At 50.5% G+C, this 26769-nt stretch overlaps 1 protein-coding gene across 1 annotated transcript in view; it reads left to right on the top strand.

Annotated features, from left to right (window-relative positions):
• The window catches only part of SPIRE2 (spire type actin nucleation factor 2), a 108835-nt gene extending 89697 nt beyond the window's left edge, over positions 1-19138 (top strand). Inside the window, exons 8-15 of the mRNA XM_077450867.1 lie at positions 1755-1918; positions 2782-2986; positions 4712-4827; positions 7155-7289; positions 8382-8449; positions 10717-10744; positions 12917-13032; positions 14410-19138. Of these exons, the coding sequence (XP_077306993.1) occupies positions 1755-1918; positions 2782-2986; positions 4712-4827; positions 7155-7289; positions 8382-8449; positions 10717-10744; positions 12917-13032; positions 14410-14617 (1040 nt within the window). The 3' untranslated portion in view covers positions 14618-19138. The remainder of the gene's footprint in view (positions 1-1754; positions 1919-2781; positions 2987-4711; positions 4828-7154; positions 7290-8381; positions 8450-10716; positions 10745-12916; positions 13033-14409) is intronic.
• Positions 19139-26769: the final 7631 nt, after the last annotated feature.

The following is a 26769-nucleotide window of genomic DNA, read 5'->3' as shown; positions in this document are numbered from 1 at the left end:
GTGGGGGTCTAGAGTCCATCGGAAGTCATGATGGGATGGGGTGGGGGTCTAGAGTCCATCGGAAGTCATGATGGGATGGGGTGGAGGTCTAGAGTCCATCAGAAGTCATGATGGGATGGGGTGGGGGTCTAGAGTCCATCGGAAGTCATGATGGGATGGGGTGGGGGTCTAGAGTCCATCGGAAGTCATGATGGGATGGGGTGGGGGTCTAGAGTCCATCAGAAGTCATGATGGGATGGGGTGGAGGGTCTAGAGTCCATCAGAAGTCATGATGGGATGGGGTGGGGGTCTAGAGTCCATCGGAAGTCATGATAGGATGGGGGTCTAGAGTCCATCAGAAGTCATGATTGGGTGGGGTGGGGTGGGGGTCTAGAGTCCATCAGAAATCATGATGGGAAGGGGTGGGGGTCTAGAGTTCATTAGCAGGCCGCAATTGAAAGCGAACTACACTGCTATCTGAACCATCAATTTTTGGTTTGACTTGCTCTCTGGAAAAGCCACATATTCCTTATTGACATTTTGCATAAGATGCACTAAATGACCAAATGTATGAACATGGCTTTTAATGCTAAAGGACATTGGAGGCAATTAATTGTCCAAAATGTCTCAAACTTGTGGTAAGACCTGTGAGTCAGGTCTTCTCATCTGTACTTGTGTAGTTACTTAGTGAGGTTGAAAGGATACACAAGTCCATCAAGGCCAACCCGTGTGTTTGCTTTTTATGTCAGTATTACATTGTATATCCTTGTATGTTAAGGGCGCTGAGGCACTTGACCTCACAAATGTTCCTTTGACTGATTGGACATAAATTCACAGACGTACTCCAGAATGTTGTCTGAATCCTTTCCAGAAGAATAGAGCCAGCTCCATAAAGACCGTGATGGTTTGACCAGTTTGGTGTTGGAGGAAATTGAGTGTCCTGCACAGAGCCCTGACACTCAACCCTACTGAACACCTGATCTCTCTAATAATCTCCTAATGAGCACAAATTCCCACAGACGCGCTCCAGTCTTGTGGAAAATCTTCCTAGAAGAGTGGAGGAAATCCAGAGCCCCAACCTCAACCCTACTGAACATCTTTTGGGATGAATTGGAATGTTTGAGAGTCAAGTCTTCTCATCAGCACCTGACCTCACAAATCATTATTTTGGCATAATGGGGTGAAAAACCCACCATCACAGTACAGAATCCAGTGGAAGCCTTTCCAGTAGAGTGGAGGATGTTGGTAGCAAACAAGGGGGACTCCATATTAATGGCCGTGTGTTTGTTTAGTGGGATATCCGAGGTGTGACTCCTGGTCTTATCATTTTATAAGGGGTTCCCTGTTGATATTTAAGCAGGGGCCTGTGGCTTCTAGTTGCACTTATGAGTGGCATGCTTGGGGACTTGTGTGGAGATGCTTCAAACTCCGAAGCCCCGATGCAGTATTGATTTCAGGTGCCTCCTGGATGCTTTTTTTTTGTATTTGGATTGTTTTTCATTTACTGGAGTTGCATCAAGCGAATTGCTTTGACATTCATGTCGGTGGGTGTGTGGGGGGGGGGGAGCAGCTCGGAAGCAACTTAAGTCCCATGTGGAGACGTTCCTTGTTCTGAGATACCTTCAGACAACCCAAAACGATTTCATTGCCACTAAACGATCCCAGGTTCATGTTCCCGGAAGTTCCGATGATGCTGATTGGGTGTTGTTTTGGGTTTGGGGGGGGGGGGGGGTTGCCTTCATTCTAACGCTCTACCGTAATGTACATCTTATTAGGCTTTGGGTCTCTCCCGTGTATCGTGGATGCGTGTTCCAGTGACAAGAAGTCAACATCCTGCATTAACCTCTCCAATCCGGATCCGGTAGCCCCCCGGCCACGTCCTCGTGTTCTGCTAAAAGCCCCCACGCTGGCGGAGATGGAAGAGATGAATCTGTCTGAGGTGAGCTGCAAAGTGATGGTGGTTACAGGTCAAGGACTGCATAGAAGTGGCCAGTCAGGTAAATGCCCTCCGGTGGGTTGAGGATTCTGATTCTCTGCAAATGAAGGCTTATCGCATGGCTGTTCAATCTGTGACCCTCCAGCTGCTACAAAACTACAAGTCCCATCATGCCTCTGCTTGTGGGGGTCACGCTTGGAACGGTCAGCCTTGCAAGGCCTCATGGGACTTGTAGTTTTTCGCAACAACTGGAGGGCCGCAGGCTGAGCACTCGTGGCTTATTGGGAAGATATGGAGGAAATCCTGGTTTGTATTGCTGAATAGACGTGTGCAGTTTGTTTCGTTCTGAAATCGTTTTTTCAACGAATTTAGTCAAATTCGGAAATATCCGAAATTCGTCAAATTCGAGAGAAGAACTAAAATTCGAAAGTCTGAAAAAATAACTAATAAGAAACTAAATTATAGGAATTGGAATTTCCTTTCAAATTTTGCTGTTGCTGAACATGATGAATACGAATTTATCCGAAGATAAGAATTTTCTGAAAGAACGAACGCCGCAGCTAAGCGAATGTAATGAATTGATAATAATAATTAAAAAGTTTTTATTGTTGACATTCATTATTTCGGATAAAGTTCGTATTTGTTACGTTCACCAACAGCCAAATCTGAAAGGAATTTCCAATACCAATCATTATTAGTTATTTAGAAAAGTGCCAGACCTGGAATTTTATCATCTAAAAGCATTTCCCGCCGGCGCTGTGAAAGGGGCGGAGTGTCGCTAATCATGATTCTTCAGAAAGCGGTTACATGAATGTTCTGATGGAAGCAGGCGGCTCAATGCAGCAATCCCCAATCTTGTCTTCTAGGAGGACGATTCCCCCAACTCTGAGCTGCGGAGGGTCATCAGCGCCCCGTTGCCTCTTAAACGTGACCGCTCGTTCTCCGAGCAGGACCTGGCGCGGCTGCAGTGTGAGATGGGGCACAAACCTCCGCCGCTGGAGCCGCAGGAACCCGAGACACGAGCGCGATCCGGGAGCATGAACGCCCCGCACGGAGCCAACCGAGGTTTCTGTAAGTGCTCCGAGTTTTCCCTCTGCTGATTCCTCTACTTTTTTTTTATTTATTTTGTTTTTTTTTGGGTGCTTTAAAACCAAAGTTCTATCAATGTATATGAAATGGTGGGGGGGGGGGGGGGCTTTATTATTTCATTACATCCTCAGGCTCTGCTTGTACTTTACTGCTCCTCCTCCTCACATGGCAATTCTATGGGGGGGGAATTACTGAAGGCCAATAGACGGCGCACCCTGCAGGGGCATTTGCTTCAGAGCTTGGTAAATGAGGAGGAGCTTCAGTTTGCAAAAAATACCCAATCACATGACCTACCTAACTGACACATACACTGACCTACCTAACTGACACATACACTGACTTGCCTAACTAACTGACTTACCTAACTGACACACACTGACTTGCCTAACTAACTGACACACACACTGACTGACCTACCTAACTGACACACACACTGACCTACCTAACTGACACACACACTGACTGACCTACCTAACTGACACACACACTGACTTGCCTAACTGACACACACACTGACTTGCCTAACTAACTGACACACACACTGACTGACCTACCTAACTGACACACACACTGACTTGCCTAACTGACACACACTGACTTGCCTAACTAACTGACACACACACTGACTGACCTACCTAACTGACACACACACTGACTTGCCTAACTGACACATACACTGACTTGCCTGCCTAACTGACACATACACTGACTTGCCTAACTGACTTACCTAACTGACAAACTGACTTACCTAACTGACAAACTGACTTACCTAACTGACACATACACTGACCTACCTAACTGACACATACATTGACCTACCTAACTGACACATACACTGACCTACCTAACTGACACATACACTGACTTGCCTAACTAACTGACTTGCCTAACTGACACACACTGACTTGCCTAACTGACACACACTGACTTGCCTAACTGACACACACACTGACTTGCCTAACTGACTTGCCTAACTGACAAACTGACTTGCCTAACTGACACATACACTGACTTGCCTAACTGACACATACACTGACTTGCCTAACTGACTTACCTAACTGACAAACTGACTTGCCTAACTGACACATACACTGACTTGCCTAACTGACACACACTGACTTGCCTAACTGACACACACTGACTTGCCTAACTGACACATACACTGACTTGCCTGCCTAACTGACACATACACTGACTTGCCTGCCTAACTGACACATACACTGACTTGCCTGCCTAACTGACACATACACTGACTTGCCTAACTAACTGACTTACCTAACTGACAAACTGACTTACCTAACTGACACATACACTGACCTTCCTAACTGACCGAGTCAACAGCAATCGAAGCCCTAAGACCGGCCTCTGCCATGTGGGTAAAGCGGCTTGCAAGGGGTGTGCATGCACGGTGGTACTATGAATCATGGGAGTTGTAGTCCTGAGGAGAGTGATCAGATTCTCAGGACTAGTGCAGTCTAGTGAAGTATAACATTCGACCTGGAGAGAAAATGGCCTAAACATAATTTATTTTTACCCCCTATCCGCACAGGATGAATGGCTTGGCAGTTTTTTGATTTTTATTATAAAAGCACCTTTTTTTTTTGGACACTTTTGCAGAAATGATTTTGCGTTGTGCTGAATTTGTCAATACCAGTTTGATATTAAAGAGTAAAAAGTTTAACCATGGTACTTTTCTTCTGTCGGCAGTGAGCTACTCGCGATGCGGCAGTTGTGGGTCCCCCTCCCCCAGTCGTAGTACACTCAGCTCCGTACAGGAGAAGACCGAACCCGACTCCGGTGCCGACAACAAGCACCGCTGGCTGGTAAGAATGTCACCAATGATGTGTGCCTCCTGTGCGGCTGCTGCTGCGCTCACCAAGTCTGTCCCTCCCTTTTACACTACAGAATGCGCCGAACGGCCAGCACTGCCATTCACCATTCCAGCTGGCGTACAGCTCTGAAAGCGGGTCGCTCGCTCTCCCACCTCCTCCATTCATAAAATGCCCTGAATTCTTCTCACTGAGGCATTCTGTGATTGGATGAGGGGGAACCTGAACGCCATGATCTCCCCTCCTCCAATCACAGAATGCATTGTAGTCAGTGAAAAGAATACAAGACGTTTTGTGAATGGAGAAGGCGGAGAGGGAGCGGCCCGGTATGAGAGCTGTGAGATTCGGTGCCAGAAGTTCGATGCTTGCTGTAATGTACATGGGAAGAGCGAAGTGCAGCACCAGCCACACAGTATTAGCGATAACTTATTCTTACATTGCAAATATCCCAAAATGTTATACGCTTTCTTTTCCTGGCATTCCAGTTGTGGAGGAGGCGGGGCCAGGACAAGGGGGTGGGCAGAAGGGGCGTCTGCCCTGGGCACTGTGAGGTTGGGAAGGGCATTGCACAGAGATTGGGGGGGGGGGGATTGGAGGTGGTAGGGCATAAGAATTGTTCTAGGAGGGGAAATTAAGGGGTGTTCTAGGAATGGTAATTTGAGGGGATTTGTGTTGGAGAGGAGGGTGGATGTGGGAGAAGAGGTGATCTGATAGAAGAGGAGGGAATTTGTTCTGGGGTGGGTGTTTTTTTGGGGGGGCGGGGGTTGGAAGTAGGGAGGATTGGAGGTATTTGTGTAAGGAGTGAAAGTCTGGGGCAAGGATTTGGGGGGGGGGGGGGCTGTGCTGGAGGATTTGGAGAGGATTAGAGCTTGGAGATAGGATTGGGGGGGGGGGCTCAGATTTGTTCTGGCAGGGGGGGCAGTTTTGTACAGGGAGGAGGGGGATTTTATGCTAAGGGGGTAAGCATGCAGATTAGTGCTTGGATTCTTCTTTTTTTTTTCTTTTCTTTTTGGGGGGGGGGGGATTTTTGATGTCACCTTATACTCATAAATCTTTGGGGGGGGGGTGTAGTTTGCTCCCCGGGCTGTAGATGATCTTGTCCCGGCACTGGAGGAGGGTTTCATCGTTTTTTTTGTTCAGTTTAGACCAGGGGGAGGCAACCTTTTTAGAGGTGGAGATCTACCTGAACAATGTGGGAGGAGTCGGAAATCACACCTGATTTAAACCTCTAATTGGCGTACTATGATGTCACAATGGCGTGCACTGCACGGCAATCATGGGTTTCAATCAGGTGGTGAGGAGACAACATATCACCTCCTCACCACCGGTCAACACGCTCAGATCGCTTTTCAGAGGAGCTGCAGTGCCTGCTGCACTTGTGAATGAGCCTTTTGTTGCCTTCAGCAGCAGCACCCTTGGGGCTCGTTTGCACATAAAGGTGGGGTGGGGTGGAAAAACCGTGCGGTTCAGTCGCTGTTTTTACCCCCCCCCCCCCCTCTAGCAGCTGAGGAAGCAGCCCATGGTGTACACATGCCGGAGCAGGAATTGCTTTTGGTGGGCGCTCCCGCCTGCCCATCGGAAACCCATTCAAGTGAACGGGGCCACTCTGCAAGCACCCCACAACTGCATGCTGCTGCTTCTTCTTCGTGCGACTTTACACTCTGGCACTCAAAGTAGTGCAGGAACCTTTGTGTCCAAAGTCGCATGTTGTAGGGGGGGGGGGGGTTAAATGTTGGGGGTTTAGGGTAAAGGTTAGGGTTAGCGGTAATTGTTGGGTTTAGAACACTTACCTTAATGATTACCGCTGACCTTTGCCCTTCGGACACATAAAGGTTCCTGCACTGCTGTGATGCTACTTGCGTGGCAGGGAGTGTAAAGTCGCATCAAAGCCGCACTCCATGAAGGAAAAAAAGCAAAACCCATAAAAAAAAGTGTTCAAAAACATAAATGGCATCAATCACCACCTGCGTACCTCATGTGACTCCATCCCTACAGGGAAATGATTGGTGGGATTTTTGCTGTGTGTTTTTATTTTTTGTTTTTCCCCCAGAATTCTTTACCAAACATTCAGAGAACTGGGTTAGCGGCAATGCGACTGTTTTTATAATCCCTCCCCTGAGCCGCCTGCTGGGGGCGCTTTTCATATGTTGCTTCTAAAAGCTTTTCTTTCAGAAAGAAGCAGATTTTTTTTTTTTTCAGAGTGACCAATCAGAAAACAATCGATCACTGATAACCGTTTTTATTGCCTCCTGCACCATCCAATCATCTTTTTGCTCGTTGCGATTATCGCATTGCATTAAATGTGAATGTTCTTTTCACAGGAGTTCAGCCACCCGGTGGACACTTTGGCTCTGACGGTGGAGGAGGTGATAAACGTGCGGCGGGTGCTGGTGAAGGCCGAGATGGAAAAGTTTCTGCAGAGCAAAGAGCTGTACACCAATCTGAAGAAGGGGAAGGTACCGAGCGCAACTGCCATTATCCAATCAGGAGCCTAGGGGGCGGTGTTCAGCCCAAAACCAGAAATGTCATCTATTGCAGCTTACCCATCATTAGAGGTGGCGGCTGCATTAGTTTTTCTTTATGTTTTAGGCCTCCCCCCCTGTTTTCACCTGGTGATCTGACCAGTAACACACCTCCTGTATCTGGATGAAGGAGCACAGGGGGCACCTTTTTGGACAGCAGCATTGTCAGTCTGCTGGGGGGAGGGGGGTAGTGTTAGATGGACTAGATTTATATATAATAATAAATTGAAGCCAAACTCCAAATCACACTTTATAATCAGTTACAGGAACTGTTTAAAAAAATAAAAAAAAGTTTTTGCATAAATAAAAGCTGACCCTTGTAAGCACCCCCCTGTCAGCGGTAAATGGTTTGTCTCATTCCTGTAAACTGATATATTCTGCTGGAGAGCTTGTGCTTTTGAATAAAAAAAAAACAGACTTATTGGCTGGATCACCAAATAAAAATGGAAGAAAGAGCCTAAAAAAAAAAAAAACGAATGCAGCCGTCACATCTAAGAATTGGTAAGCTGCAGCGTAATGTGTGGTTTTGGGTTTGATAATATACAGAACACACAGACCCGCACATTACCACCTCACATCTCCCACCGGCCTGCAAAGATGAACGTGTTGAAAGGAGGAGGCCGCCATTAACAAACTTTCTGAAAATGCTTGTTGCCTGGCAGCTGATTCTCAGAATTCTCTGAATTATTTATTTTTTCGTTTATTTAAATTTTTTGTTTAATAGAACGGGGTGACTTTTATTCCTATTACAAGGAATGTCCAATGTCTACATCCCTTATAGTAGAGAAAATCCTGCCCGGTCCTCTTCAATGTGAGATCTGGGGGGGGGGGGGGGGGTGGGTAGAAGGACCTCAAATCTTTATATTTACACTAAAATGCAAAAAAAAAAAAATCCATCGAACCAACTTGGGTACAACCAGCGTGAGCCTCATCAATAAAATATGTACAAAATCATTGTGGATTTCCTGTAAGAATGTGAATACTTCTCCTTCTCACCCCCAATACATCGAATGATCTCATCCTCAGGTTTGCTGCTGCTGCAGATCGAAGTTCCCTCTCTTCTCCTGGCCGGCCAACTGTTTGTTCTGTAAGAGGTGAGAACTCGTCCTTCTCTTCCATAAACTTATAGAAATGTGATTGTTTGTTTTTGTTTTTTGTGTGTGAATGTATTGATGTGGGGGAGGGGGGGGAGAGATAACGGGGGGGGGGGGATGGGAATCTTTCATGTGTTTTTAGTTGTACGATGAAAACATTCAATAAAAATGATTTGATTGAAAATGAATACACACCTTCTGTACATCCCCGGGGGAGAGGAGGAGCAACTATCATGCATTAGGCCGCCACTGATACCAACAATTATGGGTTACTATTTCTCCCACTAATACCAATGATGGGGCACTATTCCTCCCACCGACACCAATGATGGGGCACTATTCCCCCACTGACACCAATGATGGGGCACTATTCCTCCCACCGACACCAATGATGGGGCACTATTCCTCCCACCGACACCAATGATGGGGCACTATTCCTCCCACCGACACCAATGATGGGGCACTATTCCTCCCACTGACACCAATGATGGGGCACTATTCCTCCCACTGACACCAATGATGGGGCACTATTCCTCCCACTGACACCAATGATGGGGCACTATTCCTCCCACTGACACCAATGATGGGGCACTATTCCTCCCACTGACACCAATGATGGGGCACTATTCCCCCCACTGACACCAATGATGGGGCACTATTCCTCCCACTGACACCAATGATGGGGCACTATTCCTCCCACTGACACCAATGATGGGGCACTATTCCTCCCACTGACACCAATGATGGGGCACTATTCCTCCCGCTGACACCAATGATGGGGCACTATTCCTCCCGCTGACACCAATGATGGGGCACTATTCCTCCCGCTGACACCAATGATGGGGCACTATTCCTCCCACTGACACCAATGATGGGGCACTATTCCTCCCACTGACACCAATGATGGGGCACTATTCCTCCCACTGACACCAATGATGGGACACTATTCCCCCCACTGACACCAATGATGGGGCACTATTCCCCCCCACTGATACCAATGATGGGGCACTATTCCTCCCACTGATACCAATGATGGGGCACTATTCCTCCCACTGATACCAATGATGGGGCACTATTTCTCCCACTGACACCAATGATGGGGCACTATTTCTCACACTGACACCAATGATGGGGCACTATTCCCCCCCACTGACACCAATGATGGGGCACTATTCCCCCCACTGACACCAATGATGGGGCACTATTCCCCCCACTGACACCAATGATGGGGCACTATTCCCCCCACTGACACCAATGATGGGGCACTATTTCTCACACTGACACCAATGATGGGGCACTATTCCCCCCACTGACACCAATGATGGGGCACTATTCCTCCCACTAATACCAATGATGGGGCACTATTCCTCCCACTGACACCAATGATGGGGCACTATTCCTCCCACTGATACCAATGATGGGGCACTATTCCTCCAACTGACACCAATGATGGGACACTATTCCTCCCACTGACACCAATGATGGGACACTATTCCTCCCACTGACACCAATGATGGGGCACTATTCCTCCCACTGACACCAATGATGGGGCACTATTCCTCCCACTGACACCAATGATGGGGCACTATTCCTCCCACTGACACCAATGATGGGACACTATTCCTCCCACTGACACCAATGATGGGGCACTATTCCTCCCACTGACACCAATGATGGGGGCACTATTCCCCCCACTGACACCAATGATGGGGCACTATTCCTCCCACTGACACCAATGATGGGGCACTATTCCTCCCACTGACACCAATGATGGGGCGCTATTCCTCCCACTGACACCAATGATGGGACGCTATTCCCCCCACTGACACCAATGATGGGACGCTATTCCCCCCACTGACACCAATGATGGGGCGCTATTCCCCCCACTGACACCAATGATGGGGCGCTATTCCTCCCACTGACACCAATGATGGGACACTATTCCTCCCACTGAGACCAATGATGGAGCACTATTCCTCCCACTGACACCAATGATGGGGCACTATTCCTCCCACTGATACCAATGATGGGGCACTATTCCTCCCACTGATACCAATAATGGGGCACTATTCCCCCCACTGACACCAATGATGGGGCACTATTCCTCCCACTGACACCAATGATACCTATTCCCCCACCCCCTGAGGTATGTTTTTGTTTTTTATCCCATATCCTATGCGGTTCTCATGCTCATTGGTTGCTCTGTGACTGGCATATAATAAAGTTATAAACCTTCAATGAATACATTCTCTTTTACTTCCCTCCAGGTCAGCCTGTGGCTCTTGCAGTGGGAAGGTGAGTTTTAATATCTAGGGGGGGCCGGGGGGTAAAATTACCAACCTTGATTTCTCTGGCGGCTGTGGAACTTCAATCCCATCTCCAAACATAATAGATTAAAGGGTCATCCCGCCATTAATCCTGACTTCAGCTAGAGGTCCACCCATTGCTGATAATTGGGGTGGAGCTCTCCAATGACTTTAGCTATAGTGGATCATATGACTGCAATTGGGCCCCCAGCAATACCTCTGTGCTCCTCTGTGCTCCTCTGTGCTCCTCTGTGCTCCTCTGTGCTCCTCTGTGCTCCTCCGTGCTCCTCCGTGCTCCCCCGTGCTCCCCCGTGCTCCCCCGTGCTCCTCCGTGCTCCTCTCTGATTTAGTGTTCCTCAGATCTGACTTTCTGTGACTTTATGGCTAAACTGTTCCAAATGTCTTTTCACTGTCCAATGAGAGGGCTGAGCAGCCAGTATGGGCACTCCTATTGGTCAGTGGACTGGTAGTAGGCCAAGATTGGTTGGGGGAGGTCAAGCCCAAGTAACAAAGTGAAACTAAATCAGAGAGGGGCACAGAAGAGCCATTTTTGGATAATAAAGGTAATAGCAGATTCTTTCTGGGGGGGGGGGGCGCTCCTAGGCAGCACTTTTGCTTTTAAAAAGTTAAAACAAATTGCCGGTTCCCTCTGATCACCTCCACCCAATACAAATATTCCAGCTATGGGTAGTTGGCCAGCAGTTTAAATTATGTCTCTCTCTTGTATCTCTGGTGCTGTAGTGGGGGGATATCCCTGCCTTGTCTCATGGTCTCTAGTGTGGGGGGGGATATCCCTGCCTTGTCTCATGGTCTCTAGTGGGGGGGGGGATATCCCTGCCTTGTCCCATGGTCTCTAGTGGGGGAGATATCCCTGCCGGGTCTCGTGGACTCTAGTGGGGGGGGATATCCCTGCCAGGTCTCGTGGACTCTAGTGGGGGGGGGATATCCCTGCCGGGTCTCGTGGACTCTAGTGGGGGGGATATCCCTGCCGGGTCTCGTGGACTCTAGTGGGGGGGATACCCCTGCCGGGTCTCGTGGACTCTAGTGGAGGGGGGATATCCCTGCCGGGTCTCATGGACTCTAGTGGGGGGGATATCCCTGCCGGGTCTCATGGTCTCTAGTGGGGGGGGGTATCCCTGCCGGGTCTCGTGGTCTCTAGTGGGGGGGGGGGGGGATATCCCTGCCTTGTCCCATGGTCTCTAGTGGGGGAGATATCCCTGCCGGGTCTCGTGGACTCTAGTGGGGGGGGATATCCCTGCCAGGTCTCGTGGACTCTAGTGGGGGGGGGGATATCCCTGCCGGGTCTCGTGGACTCTAGTGGGGGGGGGGGGGGATATCCCTGCCGGGTCTCGTGGTCTCTAGTGGGGGGGATATCCCTGCCGGGTCTCGTGGACTCTAGTGGGGGGGGATATCCCTGCCGGGTCTTGGACTCTAGTGGGGGGGGATATCCCTGCCGGGTCTCGTGGACTCTAGTGGGGGGGGGATATCCCTGCCGGGTCTCGTGGACTCTAGTGGGGGGGATATCCCTGCCGGGTCTCGTGGACTCTAGTGGGGGGGGATATCCCTGCCGGGTCTCGTGGTCTCTAGTGGGGGGGGGATATCCCTGCCTTGTCCCATGGTCTCTAGTGGGGGGGATATCCCTGCCGGGTCTCGTGGACTCTAGTGGGGGGGGATATCCCTGCCGGGTCTCGTGGACTCTAGTGGGGGGGATACCCCTGCCGGGTCTCGTGGACTCTAGTGGGGGGGGGATATCCCTGCCGGGTCTCATGGACTCTAGTGGGGGGGATACCCCTGCCGGGTCTCGTGGACTCTAGTGGGGGGGGGATATCCCTGCCGGGTCTCGTGGACTCTAGTGGGGGGGGATATCCCTGCCAGGTCTCGTGGACTCTAGTGGGGGGGATATCCCTGCCGGGTCTCGTGGACTCTAGTGGGGGGGATACCCCTGCCGGGTCTCGTGGACTCTAGTGGAGGGGGGATATCCCTGCCGGGTCTCATGGACTCTAGTGGGGGGGATATCCCTGCCGGGTCTCATGGTCTCTAGTGGGGGGGGGTATCCCTGCCGGGTCTCGTGGTCTCTAGTGAAAAGTTGAACTTAAAGTATAAGTTGTAATTAGGACTGTCATTGATTTTAAAATAACTGTCTTTTTGATTCTTTCTCCAGATGAAGCTTCCTGCCAAAAAGTTGGGGCACATTCCAGTCTACAGTGTGGGTTTTGAAAGCCAATCAGGTGTACTGGGCACAACGGGACACACCCACAAAAAGAAGGACGCCTTCCAGTGAGTATAGCATGGTTCTCTGTGGGAGGAGAAGTAAGAAAATATTGTGGAGATTGGATAGAACATACAAAGTACAGAACTCCCAGCTAACTAACATCGATATAGTTACATGAAAAAAGACACCCGTCCATCTAGTTGAAATAACCTGAATAACAAGACAAGATATCTATTTACTACAAACAACCTTCCCATTTAATTTTGTAGCCAGTTATGACCTCTTTAAATACAAAATAAAAAGTTGCTGTTAATAAATTCAATAGCATTGATTATGTACAGGGAACCCCAATATCCGTCCAATCTATGCCAAGCACAGGGAGAACAACTCCATGTAAGTCCTGCCTGGGATTCAACCTAAGGGCCCCGGTGCTGCAAGGCGGCTGTGCTAACCACTAAGCCCCTGTGCTGCCCAGCTTTATACTCGCCCTTTCTAAAAGCTTGTCTCTGAGCTCTATAGCTGCCAGACGATATGTGATGTGTGTCAGACGTGTGCTCTCCACCTTGCACTGTGGTGCCATTGGTTGGTTCCTATGTCAGTACAGGGAGGGGGGGACTCGGGTATGTGGGGACTCTTCAGGCATCTGTAGAGCAGCGACTATAAACTTTCTTTTACTGATCTTTCTGATTTTAGTTTTTTCAGGAACAAAGTTCCTTTTTAACAAGACTAAATCTGATGTACAACTTGCCCACAACTGGAGATTGAGCAGACGTGTCCATTTTGGTGGCCTGACGCAGCTGCCCTGGGCCCTGTCATTGTTGTGGGGCCCAAAGCAGCTGCTTCATACTTGCCAACTATCATGGTTTAAATTCCCTCGCCCCATGAGGTTTTAGTCCTGTGCGGTGTCCCAATATCTCAGTGTGAAGTGCTGCTACCGTACTAATGCTGCCCAGCTCTGCCCTATTGTTGTGTATAGATGACTCACCTGCAGACCCTGTGTTTACATGTAAATTACCGGCATTCATATGTAAATAGCGGCAGCATTGATATGTATATCATGCCCCCCTGAGGTCATATCCACAGTAATCTCTAGCAACCAATCAACAAGCAGAAATCATGTGCTGTAACCTCTAGCAACTAACCAGTGAGCTGTAATGTGTTCTGTAACCTCTAGAAACCAGTCAGTGAGCGGTAATGATACACTGTAACCTCTAGCAACCAGTCAGTGAGCGGTAATGATACACTGTAACCTCTGGCAACCAATCGCAATAGCTGCCTGATCTGATTTTGAGTCTAGCTGCTATTTATTGTATGTCTCAGAGCAGGTGGAGAGTGAAATTGCATGGGGGGGGGGGGGGCAAAGCAAAGTTTTGCCCAGAGTCCAATCAATATTAAAGACGGCCCTGGGCCTGACTCTAACAATATTCTGTCTCTTTGTTCAGGTCCTGCGGTGGTCTGTCCTGGAGGAATGTAGAGGGCCAGTTCCCCCAGATCTATGCTCAGGGTTCCACTCTGAAGGACGTGTGCTTGGACTGCTCCAGCTTCATCCGTGACGTGGTGTGCTCCAGCCGGAAGAGTGTGGACATCCTGAACACCCGGCCCTACGTGGGGGCCTCCAATCCTCAGTATCGGACAGTTAAGAAACTGTGATCTATGCTGCACTTTCCCTCCCAAAAATCCACCCAGCAACTTACACCCTCCACCCATCCCCCCCTGCTATAGGGTCACATGGGGGCCAGAATATGTCATAACCCCCGTCTACACCAGGCAATGCAGCTACGGATGTTACTGAACGGGACTGCACTCTGGGACTGGAAGATGATCACCAAATCTGCTGGGGGCCACCCCAAGACTTTAGCACTTACCTTGGACACCTACTAAGGCCACTTACCCTGGACATCTCTGCATAGAAGGCAGGCTGGTTGCTTTAATAGTTGTGTATACCCAACACTATTGTCAGTAGTTCGCATTGGTTAACTTTCATACTAGTTCACCGGTCACTGGTAAACGGCCCGACGTACTGGTTCACCGGTCACTGGTAAACGGCCCGACGTACTGGTTCACCGGTCACTGGTAAACGGCCCGACGTACTGGTTCACCGGTCACTGGTAAACGGCCCGACGTACTGGTTCACCGGTCACTGGTAAACGGCCCGACGTACTGGTTCACCGGTCACTGGTAAGCGGCCCGACGTACTGGGTCACCGGTCACTGGTAAGCGGCCCGACGTACTGGTTCACCGGTCACTGGTAAACGTCCTGACGTACTGGTTCACCGGTCACTGGTAAGCGGCCCGACGTACTGGTTCACCGGTCACTGGTAAACGGCCCGACGTACTGGTTCACCGGTCACTGGTAAGCGGCCCGACGTACTGGTTCACCGGTCACTGGTAAACGGCCCGACGTACTGGTTCACCGGTCACTGGTAAGCGGCCCGACGTACTGGTTCACCGGTCACTGGTAAGCGGCCCGACGTACTGGTTCACCGGTCACTGGTAAGCTTCCGGACCTACTGGTTACCTGTATCTTTTAGTAACCTGAAGTGGCAAGATCTCCCCTCTACAGTCATTGCAAAATCAAGCAAGTGCGTCTTACTCCTCCTGCTGCACTTCCCCGCTTGTAATAAAAAATAAAGGGGGCACTGACAACTGCCACACCCTTACAAAGGGTGGCATCCATTGGGGAGGGGGGATGGGAGTTCTCGCAGCTGTGGTTACTGAAAAGGTATAACTGACCGGTGGGGGGCACAACTCTGGAAAATGTATGCAAAACGGAAGGATCAGCTATTTTAAGTGATTGTACCATTTGTAAAGAGGACCTTTCATGCTGTTGGGTGAACTTGCTGTTTTTAAAGAGGAAAGATCATTCCTTGATTTGTATTTTCCCTTAAAGAGGACCTGTCGTGTCCTTTGATGTTTGTACCCTTTAAAATGGGCCTATTGTGCCTTTTTAGGTTTGTAGATCATTTTAAAGAGGACCGGTTATGCCTTGACTGGTGTGCTTTACATATGGGCCCAGGCATTATGTGTGGGGGATGGGGTGTGGGGTAGATGTAGACTTTTTAAAACAGGTCTGTGCATCCTCTTGGGAGATTTGACCGATACCTTGTACTTTAGAGGTAAATTGACCGTTCTTATTTAGGCCATGGTGTGAGCTCGGACTTGGCTCGTTCATGACAGGTCCTCTCTAAAGTTTTTTGGGAGTGTTGCAAAGACCCCTTGTAATGTGGATACCAATCGAATGCTGTGAAGGAGAACGGGGAGGTAGGTGGCTCTGTTTGGCTCCATCAATGATGAAGGTTTTGCTGTATTTTGGGAGCGATCTGTTGAAGGCCGACTCTGACCTATCATTGCGGTGCCTGTTATGGCAGCAAATGGGATTATAAAGAGTTTGTTGTAACTGCCTCATTGGCCGTTCATCACCTCGGATTATTACTGCAATTGTCACCAAGATCCTCCATAACCTTCCATAGGTGAAGAGTAAAATCAAACCTTTCCTAATGGAGATCTGCTCTGACCTTACTGATCTGAATGTCTGTTCCGTGTTGGTACTCCAAAAAAATACTAAAGCCAGAGGATGACTATAACGGCCAGACAGTCCCCATAATTCTGACCCAAAGGTTTGGGTGTAGCTGGCCCAGGGAGTTGGTTTAATGGTCTTGGAGCCAATGCTTAACATTCGCCTTACAATATACCCTACAACCTTTACTTTTCCTGCCTACCTCTACAGCATATCAAGGAATACAGGTACACTTTAACACAGGGGTAGGCAACTTTGGCACTTCAGCTGTTATGGAACTACAAGTCCCATAAGGCAGTACCAGAGGCAGGTGCATGATGGGATTTGTAGTTTCGCCACAGCTTGAGTGCCATGGTTGCCTACCTCTGCTTTAACAGTATTGGAGCAATGTGCAACCCGGAAGCTTCTCTTTGATCAGGCTGTAATGTTCTGTGTCTTCTGTCTGATGGTAATCTTATGAAATGGGATGACTTTTCACCTGTGTGTGGAATCGGCAGGGATCTAGCTGGATCACTGGATCCCTCAGACCCAGCACCGTCCTCCACCTAAACTATGGGATGTCCTAAGCACTTCTGTAGCTGCTTCTATGTTCCTCACGTTGTTGGACTCATCATCGGCTTCCAATAGAAGAGAATGCTCATTGACTTATGGTGGATGGAGGACACTGACCAGATCTCGTGTCACAGTCCACATTCCTAACCGATGTCCAAGCGATCGGGAAATGGAGAACTTCCAAATATCTGCAACCTGGTTAACCAAACTGTTGTCCTGAAGAAGCCTCTAAGGTTGAGTAGACTGGAGAATGTTTGCTGGTACCTTGTAATTGTTATGGTAGAGCATTGGAAGGGGGAGACGCCTACTAAGCATTTAGCATGCAGCCTTGTAACCCCCCCAACCAACCAACCAACCCACAGCTTCCAAACAGATCATTACAGATCAAACCCAATCCATGCACAAGACTATCAACGGCTCGTCCCCAAATAACACGGAGAGAAGAAATGCCTCTCTGGGACTTTAATGCAGCTTGGAATGTATCACACATTTTGTTGATATGAAAAGAATATACTTGTACAAATGATTCTTAAAATCATCACATGAAATACTAAAAACCTACATGGTAGCTGTGACAAAGCCAAAAAAAACATCCTCCATATTGGAATAATTCCTCCATCCAAGAAGACAATCCTAAAAAAATGCAAATAATGTGCTTTTCCTGTTTGTAAATCCTTATTGATGTTACTTTAATCTTTTTATTGCTTTATCCTCTATACGTCTGTGTGCTTGGCCTGTGGAATGTGAGCTATGTCTCCTCTTTAGTAAATCCCTGAAGAAGATCTTGGTTTGGAATGAGTGAAACGCGTTGGCTCTGTTATGCATTTTTTATGATCGTCATTATATGTTCTTGGATGCATGAATTATTCCAATATGGGGGGATCCTGTTTTTTGGCTTTGTCAGAGCTACCATGTAAGTTTTTAGTATTTCACGTGAAGATTTTTTTTTTTTTTTAATTATTAATATTTATTTATTTATTTTGTACAAAAAAAAAAAAAGTGTGTGATATTTTCCAAGCTGCGTTAGTCCCAATGGGGCATTTCTTCTAATGAAAGATCTAACCCCCAAAGATGGACTGGAGATGAAGGGTGCATAGAGGGCTTCAGGGTAAGTAGCTTGGGTATGAGGGAGAAAAGGGTATGTCTTTCAGATTATTTGGCAGAGGGGTCCCTAGGTTTTGGTTCTAGAGGGAGCAGAAAAAAAAAAGGAAGACCATTTTGGCCTTGACGCGTTTCGTGTCACACCTAGCCAGTTCTTCAGGCCTTGTGCTAGAGAGGTTCTTGAAGCTGCTATGATCCAGAGTGTCAGTAGCAGTGTGACTCTACATGTGAATGTCTCTAGCACTAATGCTGAAGAAGTGGCAAAATATGTTCTTCCTCGTTTCTCTTCTCTTGAGACCCTTTTTAATCCTCTTCTCCTCCGCTCGGCCTAGTGCACTTCCATGCTAGTTCTTAAAAATGCCTTCATGTACTTAGCATTAAAAATGCCGTAGTCTGAACTGTTCCCAATATTATCAGAATTGCATGTTCAAGTGCTGGGGTATTGGGGTATGTGTGGCACCTTTTAGTGTGTTGGCACACAAGGTTGGTCACCAAAACGCTCACATTCTGCTTCCCAGCTTGGAATTTTATCCCTTTTGCATGTGAGGACCAACAATTTGCTCTCCCAGAATTCCCTTTTGGCAGTAGACTCCTTTAGACGGGCGATCGCCCAGTAACCATAATCCTCTTGTACTGACCCCATGACCTTCACTCCCTTCCATGTATCACTAGGAAACCCCTACTAACCTATTATTGCATTATGGGCACAAGAGACCTTAATAATGAGAAGTGCGGGGCGAGACGAATGAGCTTTAACCCCTTAGGACTGGGGCAGCCGACTGCTTGTTGCGGGGCAACATTTCCCAGGCCCCTCCAGACCTGAGGCGTTTCAACTCTTCTTATTTTTGTAAGAAAACGAAGAAAATACTAAAAATGTGGACTGGACGATTGTGTAAATATATAAATATGCTGTATATGTGTATGGGATAATTGCTTCTCCTGAGCTGCACTCTGACTCATCCGGAAACATCTCACTGCAGTAAAGATTGTTTTTCTATAAACGCAGATTTCTCCGTTTTATTGCCGGTGTCTCGCCTGGCGTCTGTGCGTTCCATCCAAATATACATTCACATTATATATAAAATGTAGAACTTTTATGTCACAGATGGGAATGGCCGCTCTGACTTTTATCCCGGCATGGAGTGCATGTTGGGTGGCGGGCCGGATTTCTAAACTGGGATCCATCAAAAGGCCAGAATGGCCCATTTCTTTGGAAAGTACATGGATCTGCGGATCGGCTCGGGCGCCCCCATAGCAAGCTGCTTGTTGGGGGGGGGGGGGAGGGGCAGGAGCACAGATAGGGACTCGAGAAGAGGAGGATCCGGGATGCTCTGTGCAAATCCACTGCATCAAAGGAGGTGAGTATAAAATGTTTGTTGTTTATATGAAAACAATACAAGACTTTACAATCACTTTAAGTGTGAATGAGCCCTGAGGCTCGGTTCACACAGGGGGCGACGCAAGGCGACACGACTTGCCGTGCCGCGACCTGACAAGTCGCCCCCGTTTTGTACTATGGAACCGTTCTAAGAGGAGCGACTCAAGACGCTCCGACTTAGAAAAAAGGTTCCTGTACTACTTTTGGGCGACCTCGGGCGACTTGCATTGACTTCTATACAGAAGTCATTTGCAAGTCGCCGCTGAGGTCGCGGCAGGTCGCGGCGCGGCAAGTCGTGTCGCCTCGCATCGCCCCCAGTGTGAACCGAGCCTGAAGGGTCTATTTCTTTGTTTCCCGTCAATATTTATACATTTTCCCAAATGAGATAAAAATGTGTGAATCTTGGGTGAAAGGTGTAGGAGAACATTGAATAATCAGTTTTGGTTGAACGTGCCTTGAAAAAGTATTCATACCCCTTGATATTCCCCACATCTTGTCATGTTACAACCAAAAACGTTTTATTGGGGATTTTATGTGATGGACCAACACAAAGTGTCACATAATTGTGAAGTGGATGCACACTCAGTGTCCCTGAACCTGGGGCGTACCTAGAGCATTTGGATTATTATTGGCACCCCCCCCCCCCCCGCTCCTGTGCAGTGACATCACGTGCACTGGGGCCCGGAACAATCCTCCACCCTCTGCTCCCCCGGGTGGCCAGGCCCCCTCCTTCTCTGCAAAAATGGTGCAGACCAACCCTAGGACTGTCATTGGGCAGCCGGCGCTAGACAGAAATACATGTACCTTGCAGTGGCACACTTACTATGTGCTGGTGCCAGCCCAGACCCCCCCCCCCCCATGAATAAGTGACACTGGCCTGACACCCCCCCTAATGTGTGGCACCCAGGGCAGAGCGCCCCCCCCCCCTGTTGGTACACCACTGGGTAGGTTCTGCGCCCCTCCCCCAGAGATGTACAGGAGGTAAGTACCTGTCTGGGTGTACTGTGCCCCACCTCTTAGAAGTAAATACCTGTCCAGGTGTACTGTGCCTTTCCCCCTGAGAAAGATACCAGTCTGGGTGTACTGTGCCCCTCCTCCCAGAAGTACAGTATCACACAAAAGTAAGTACACCCCTCAGTGACATGTCTTCTATCTTCTCATGTGACAACACTGAAGAAATGACACTTGTCTACAATGTAAAGTAGTGAGTGTACAGCTTGTATAACAGTGTAAATTTCCTGTCCCCTCAAAATAACTCAACGCACAGCCATTAATGTCTAAACCGCTGGCAACAAAAGTCAGTACACCCCTAAGTGAAAATCTCCAAATTGGGCCCAAAGTGTGAATATTTTGTGTGGCCGCCATTATTTTCCAGCACTGCCTTCACCCTCTTGGGCATGGAGGTCAGCAGAGCTTCACAGGTCACCACCGGAGTCCTCTTCCCTTCCCCCATGATGACATCACAGAGCTGGTGGATGTTGGAGACCTTCCCCTCCTCCACCTTCCCTCTGAGGATGTCCCACAGAGGATCAATAGGGTTTAGGTCTGGAGACATGCTTGGCCAGTCCATCACCTTTACCCTCAGCTTCTTTAGCAAGGCAGTGGTGGTGTTGGAGGTGTGTTTGGGGTGGTTATCATGTTGGAATACTGCCCTGCGGTCCAGTCTCTGAAGGGAGGGGATCATGCTCTGCTTCAGTATGTCACAGTACATGTTGGCATTCATGGTCCCCTCAATCTGTAGCCCCCCAGTGCCGGCAGCACTCATGCAGCCCCAGACCATGACACCCCCACCACCATGCCTGACTGTAGACAAGACACACTTGTCTTTGTCCTCCTCACCTGGTTGCCCCCACACACGCCTGACACCATCTGACACCAAATACCTTTATCTTGGTCTCATCAGACCACAGGACATGGTTCCAGTAATCCATCTCCTTAGTCTGCTTGTCTTCAGCAAACTGTTTGTGGTCTTTCTTGTGCATCATCTTTAGAAGAGGCTTCCTTCTGGGACGACAGCCATGCAGACCAATTTGATGCAGTGTGCGGCGTATGGTCTGAGCACTGACAGGCTGACCCCCCCCCCACCCCTACAACCTCTGCAGCAACGCTGGCAGCACTCATACATCTATTTCCCAAAGACAACCTCTGGATATGACGCTGATCACGTGACCTCAACTTCTTTGGTGGACCATGGCGAGGCCTGTTCTGAGGGGAACCTGTCCTGTTATACCGCTGTATGGTCTTGGCCACCGTGCTGCAGATCAGTTTCCGGGTCTTGGCAATCTTCTTATAGCCTAGGCCATCTTTATGTAGAGCAACAATTCTTATCTTCAGATCCTCAGAGAGTTCTTTGCCATGAGGTGCCATGTTGTACTTCCAGTGACCAGTATGAGAGATTGAGAGCGATAATACCAAATTTAACACACCTGCTCCCCATTCACACCTGAGACCTTGTAACACTAACGAGTCACATGACACCGGGGGAGGGAAAATGGCTAATTGGGCCCAATTTGGAGATTTTCACTTAGGGGTGTACTGACTTTTGTTGCCGGTGGTTTAGACATTAATGGCCGTGTGTTGAGTTATTTTGAGGGGACAGGAAATTGACACTGTTATACAAGCTGTACACTCACTACTTTACATTGTAGACAAGTGTCATTTCTTCAGGGTTGTCACATGAAAAGAGAGGAGAAATGTCACTGAGGGGTGTACTTACTTTTGTCAGATACTGTACCTGCCCTGGTGTACTATGCCCCTCCTCTTAGAGGTAAGTACCTGTCCTCGTGATCACACACACCCACCCTGCTCACACTGACAGCACACAGTCCACTGAAAAGCCACGCCCTTACCCTCCCCCACCAATCCCCTTCCACTACAGAGATTGCACTGCCCCAGTGGGCTGCTGCTGCCAGCCAGTAGACACGGGCTCGGGCATGACTTCGAAAATTGTGAATAACCGAATTTCCCGGGAAACGATTAAATCGGGAAAAGGGTCCCAATCCCGGGAATGTTCCGGGAAATTAAAGACATTTGGCAACTATGTAACAGAATGGATCAGTGTGTGCTGCAGACTGTGGAGCTCCACTCCACACACAAATCATGTTACCTCACTTCCTGTAGTATTTTCTGTTGTTTGTTACATTAAAGTTCATTTAAAAATAAAAAAAAAGGTGGAGTTGTGGAGGACACGTGTTTCCTGTGACAGTGGAGCGCCATCTGCAGAGAGTCACAATAACAAGTTCAATAAAAAAAAAAAAGAAAGAAGTGGAGGTCACGTGCTTCTTGTCATCGGTGGCGCTCCACTCTACAGGCAGGACCCCGGTCGGGGTGTCCATGTCAGTGCCTGCGCGGAGTTGTGCGTTGTGATTGGATGGAAGTTGTCAGGCAGCGGCGGAGGACAGGCCGAGAGCAGTGTCAGTGACATTGCCTCAGCCCCGGGGAAGGAAGATGAGTGCGGGGCTCGGGAGGCTCCTGGTCGGCTCAGTGCGGAGGTGCTGCGGCTCGGTGTGGTGGAGGGGCCCGGTGTGCGGATTTGGGGCCCATCAGGTGAGAAGGACATTCTTCTTCATCAGAACTTTTCATTGTTATTCTCCTTGTGTCCCCCTCAGGGAGATTCCCCCTCACTTCCTGTCCCGGGGACACAACAGGAAGTAGGAGGAGATGTCTCCACAGTGAGGGTGTTTCCAATGGAAGATCCCGGACCCCGGCTGGTGACAACTGTCCGGGCTTCACCACACACGATGGGATTTATGATGGAGGATCGGGGTGGGATGTATCGGGGGACGTGGAGAGGGGGGAATCTCTATCGGGAGAGGGGAATCTCTCTCTCTCTATGGGGGGACGTGGAGAGGGGGGGAATCTCTATCGGGAGACGTGGAGAGGGGGGAATCTCTCTCTCTCTCTCTCTCTATGGGGGACGTGGAGAGGGGGGAATCTCTATCGGGAGACGTGGGAAGGGGGAATCTCTCTCTCTCTCTCTCTCTCTCTATGGGGGGACGTGGAGAGGGGGGAATCTCTATCGGGAGACGGGGAGAGGGGGGAATCTCTCTCTCTCTCTCTCTCTCTCTCTATGGGGGGACGTGGAGAGGGGGAATCTCTATCGGGAGACGGGGAGAGGGGGGAATCTCTCTCTCTCTCTCTCTCTCTCTCTCTATGGGGGACGTGGAGAGGGGGGAATCTCTATCGGGAGACGTGGAGAGGGGGGAATCTCTCTCTCTCTCTATGGGGGGACGTGGAGAGGGGGAACCTCTATGGGGGGACGTGGAGAGGGGGAATCTCTCTCTATGGGGGACGTGGAGAGGGGGGAATCTCTCTCTATGGGGGGGACGTGGAGAGGGGGGAATCTCTCTCTATGGGGGGACGTGGAGAGGGGGGAATCTCTCTCTATGGGGGGACGTGGAGAGGGGGGAATCTCTCTCTATGGGGGGACGTGGAGAGGGGGGGAATCTCTCTCTATGGGGGGACGTGGAGAGGGGGGGAATCTCTCTCTATGGGGGGACGTGGAGAGGGGGGGAATCTCTCTCTATGGGGGGACGTGGAGAGGGGGGGAATCTCTCTCTATGGGGGGACGTGGAGAGGGGGGGAATCTCTCTCTATGGGGGGACGTGGAGAGGGGGGGAATCTCTCTCTATGGGGGGACGTGGAGAGGGGGGGAATCTCTCTCTATGGGGGGACGTGGAGAGGGGGGAATCTCTCTCTATGGGGGGACGTGGAGAGGGGGGAATCTCTCTCTATGGGGGGACGTGGAGAGGGGGGAATCTCTCTCTATGGGGGGACGTGGGAGAGGGGGGAATCTCTCTCTATGGGGGGACGTGGAGAGGGGGGGAATCTCTCTCTATGGGGGGACGTGGAGAGGGGGGGAATCTCTCTCTATGGGGGGACGCGGAGAGGGGGGGAATCTCTCTATCGGGGGACGCGGAGAGGGGGGGGAATCTCTCTCTCTCTCTCTCTCTATGGGGGGACGTGGAGAGGGGGGAATCTCTATCGGGAGAGGGGAATCTCTCTCTCTCTATGGGGGGACGTGGAGAGGGGGGAATCTCTATCGGGAGACGCGGAGAGGGGGGAATATCTCTCTCTCTCTCTCTCTCTCTCTCTCTCTCTCTCTCTCTCTCTCTCTCTCTGGGGGGACGTGGAGAGGGGGGAATCTCTCTCTATGGGGGGACGTGGAGAGGGGGGAATCTCTCTCTATGGGGGGACGTGGAGAGGGGGGAATCTCTCTCTATGGGGGGACGTGGAGAGGGGGGAATCTCTCTCTATGGGGGGACGTGGAGAGGGGGGAATCTCTCTCTCTCTCTATGGGGGGACGTGGAGAGGGGGGAATCTCTCTCTCTCTCTATGGGGGACGTGGAGAGGGGGGAATCTCTCTCTCTCTCTATGGGGGGACGTGGAGAGGGGGGAATCTCTCTCTCTCTCTATGGGGGGACGTGGAGAGGGGGGAATCTCTCTCTCTCTCTCTCTATGGGGGGACGTGGAGAGGGGGGAATCTCTCTCTCTCTCTCTCTATGGGGGGACGTGGAGAGGGGGGAATCTCTCTCTCTCTCTCTATGGGGGGACGTGGAGAGGGGGGAATCTCTCTCTCTCTCTCTCTATGGGGGGACGTGGAGAGGGGGGAATCTCTCTCTCTCTATGGGGGGACGTGGAGAGGGGGGAATCTCTCTATCGGGAGACGCGGAGAGGGGGGAATCTCTCTATCGGGAGACGCAGAGAGGGGGGAATCTCTGTATCGGGGGGACGCGGAGAGGGGGGAATCTCTGTATCGGGGGACGCGGAGAGGGGGGAATCTCTGTATCGGGGGACGCGGAGAGGGGGAATCTCTGTATCGGGGGACGCGGAGAGGGGGGAATCTCTGTATCGGGGGGACGCGGAGAGGGGGGAATCTCTGTATCGGGGGGACGCGGAGAGGGGGGAATCTCTGTATCGGGGGGACGCGGAGAGGGGGGAATCTCTGTATCGGGGGACGCGGAGAGGGGGGAATCTCTGTATCGGGGGGACGCGGAGAGGGGGGAATCTCTCTCTCGGGGGGACGCGGAGAGGGGGGGAATCTCTCTCTCGGGGGGACGCGGAGAGGGGGGGAATCTCTCTCTCTCTCTCTCGGGGGGACGCGGAGAGGGGGGGAATCTCTCTCTCTCTCTCTCGGGGGGACGCGGAGAGGGGGGAATCTCTCTATCGGGAGACGCGGAGAGGGGGAATCTCTCTATCGGGGGACGCGGAGAGGGGGGAATCTCTCTATCGGGGGACGCGGAGAGGGGGAATCTCTCTATCGGGGGACGCGGAGAGGGGGGAATCTCTCTATCGGGGGACGCGGAGAGGGGGGAATCTCTCTATCGGGAGACGCGGAGAGGGGGAATCTCTCTATCGGGAGACGCGGAGAGGGGGGAATCTCTCTCTCTCTATCGGGGGACGCGGAGAGGGGGGAATCTCTCTCTATCGGGGGACGCGGAGAGGGGGGAATCTCTCTCTCTCTATCGGGGGACGCGGAGAGGGGGGAATCTCTCTCTATCGGGGGACGCGGAGAGGGGGGAATCTCTCTCTATCGGGGGACGCGGAGAGGGGGGAATCTCTCTCTATCGGGGGACGCGGAGAGGGGGGAATCTCTCTCTATCGGGGGACGCGGAGAGGGGGGAATCTCTCTCTATCGGGGGACGCGGAGAGGGGGAATCTCTCTCTATCGGGGGACGCGGAGAGGGGGGAATCTCTCTCTATCGGGGGACGCGGAGAGGGGGGAATCTCTCTATCGGGGACGCGGAGAGGGGGGAATCTCTCTATCGGGGGACGTGGAGAGGGGGGAATCTCTCTCTATCGGGGGACGTGGAGAGGGGGGAATCTCTCTCTATCGGGGGACGCGGAGAGGGGGGGAATCTCTCTCTATCGGGGGACGCGGAGAGGGGGGAATCTCTCTCTATCGGGGGACGTGGAGAGGGGGGAATCTCTTTATGGGGGGACGCGGAGAGGGGGAATCTCTCTATGGGGGGACGCGGAGAGGGGGGAATCTCTCTATGGGGGAACGCGGAGAGGGGGGAATCTCTCCATCGGGGGGACGCGGAGAGGGGGAATCTCTCTCTCTATCGGGGGACGCGGAGGGGGGGGGGGGAATCTCTCTGTCGGGTAACAGGTAAGTACACTCACCTTTCTTACACAGGTTAGTCGGCAGAGGTGTTAGGAGGGGGGAGGGGAGAGTTTTGGGATTATTTGGGTTTATCCTGAAATTCTACGATAAATTTCCCCTCAGAAGATCGAGGGGTGACTTTGCTCTTC

Source organism: Lithobates pipiens, unplaced genomic scaffold (genome assembly GCF_037356315.1).
Source record: "Lithobates pipiens isolate NorthernLeopardFrog02 unplaced genomic scaffold, aLitPip1_a1.2 Scaffold_10, whole genome shotgun sequence".
NCBI classification, from domain to species: Eukaryota; Metazoa; Chordata; class Amphibia; order Anura; family Ranidae; genus Lithobates; species Lithobates pipiens.
This window is presented reverse-complemented; position numbering and strand designations above follow the sequence as displayed.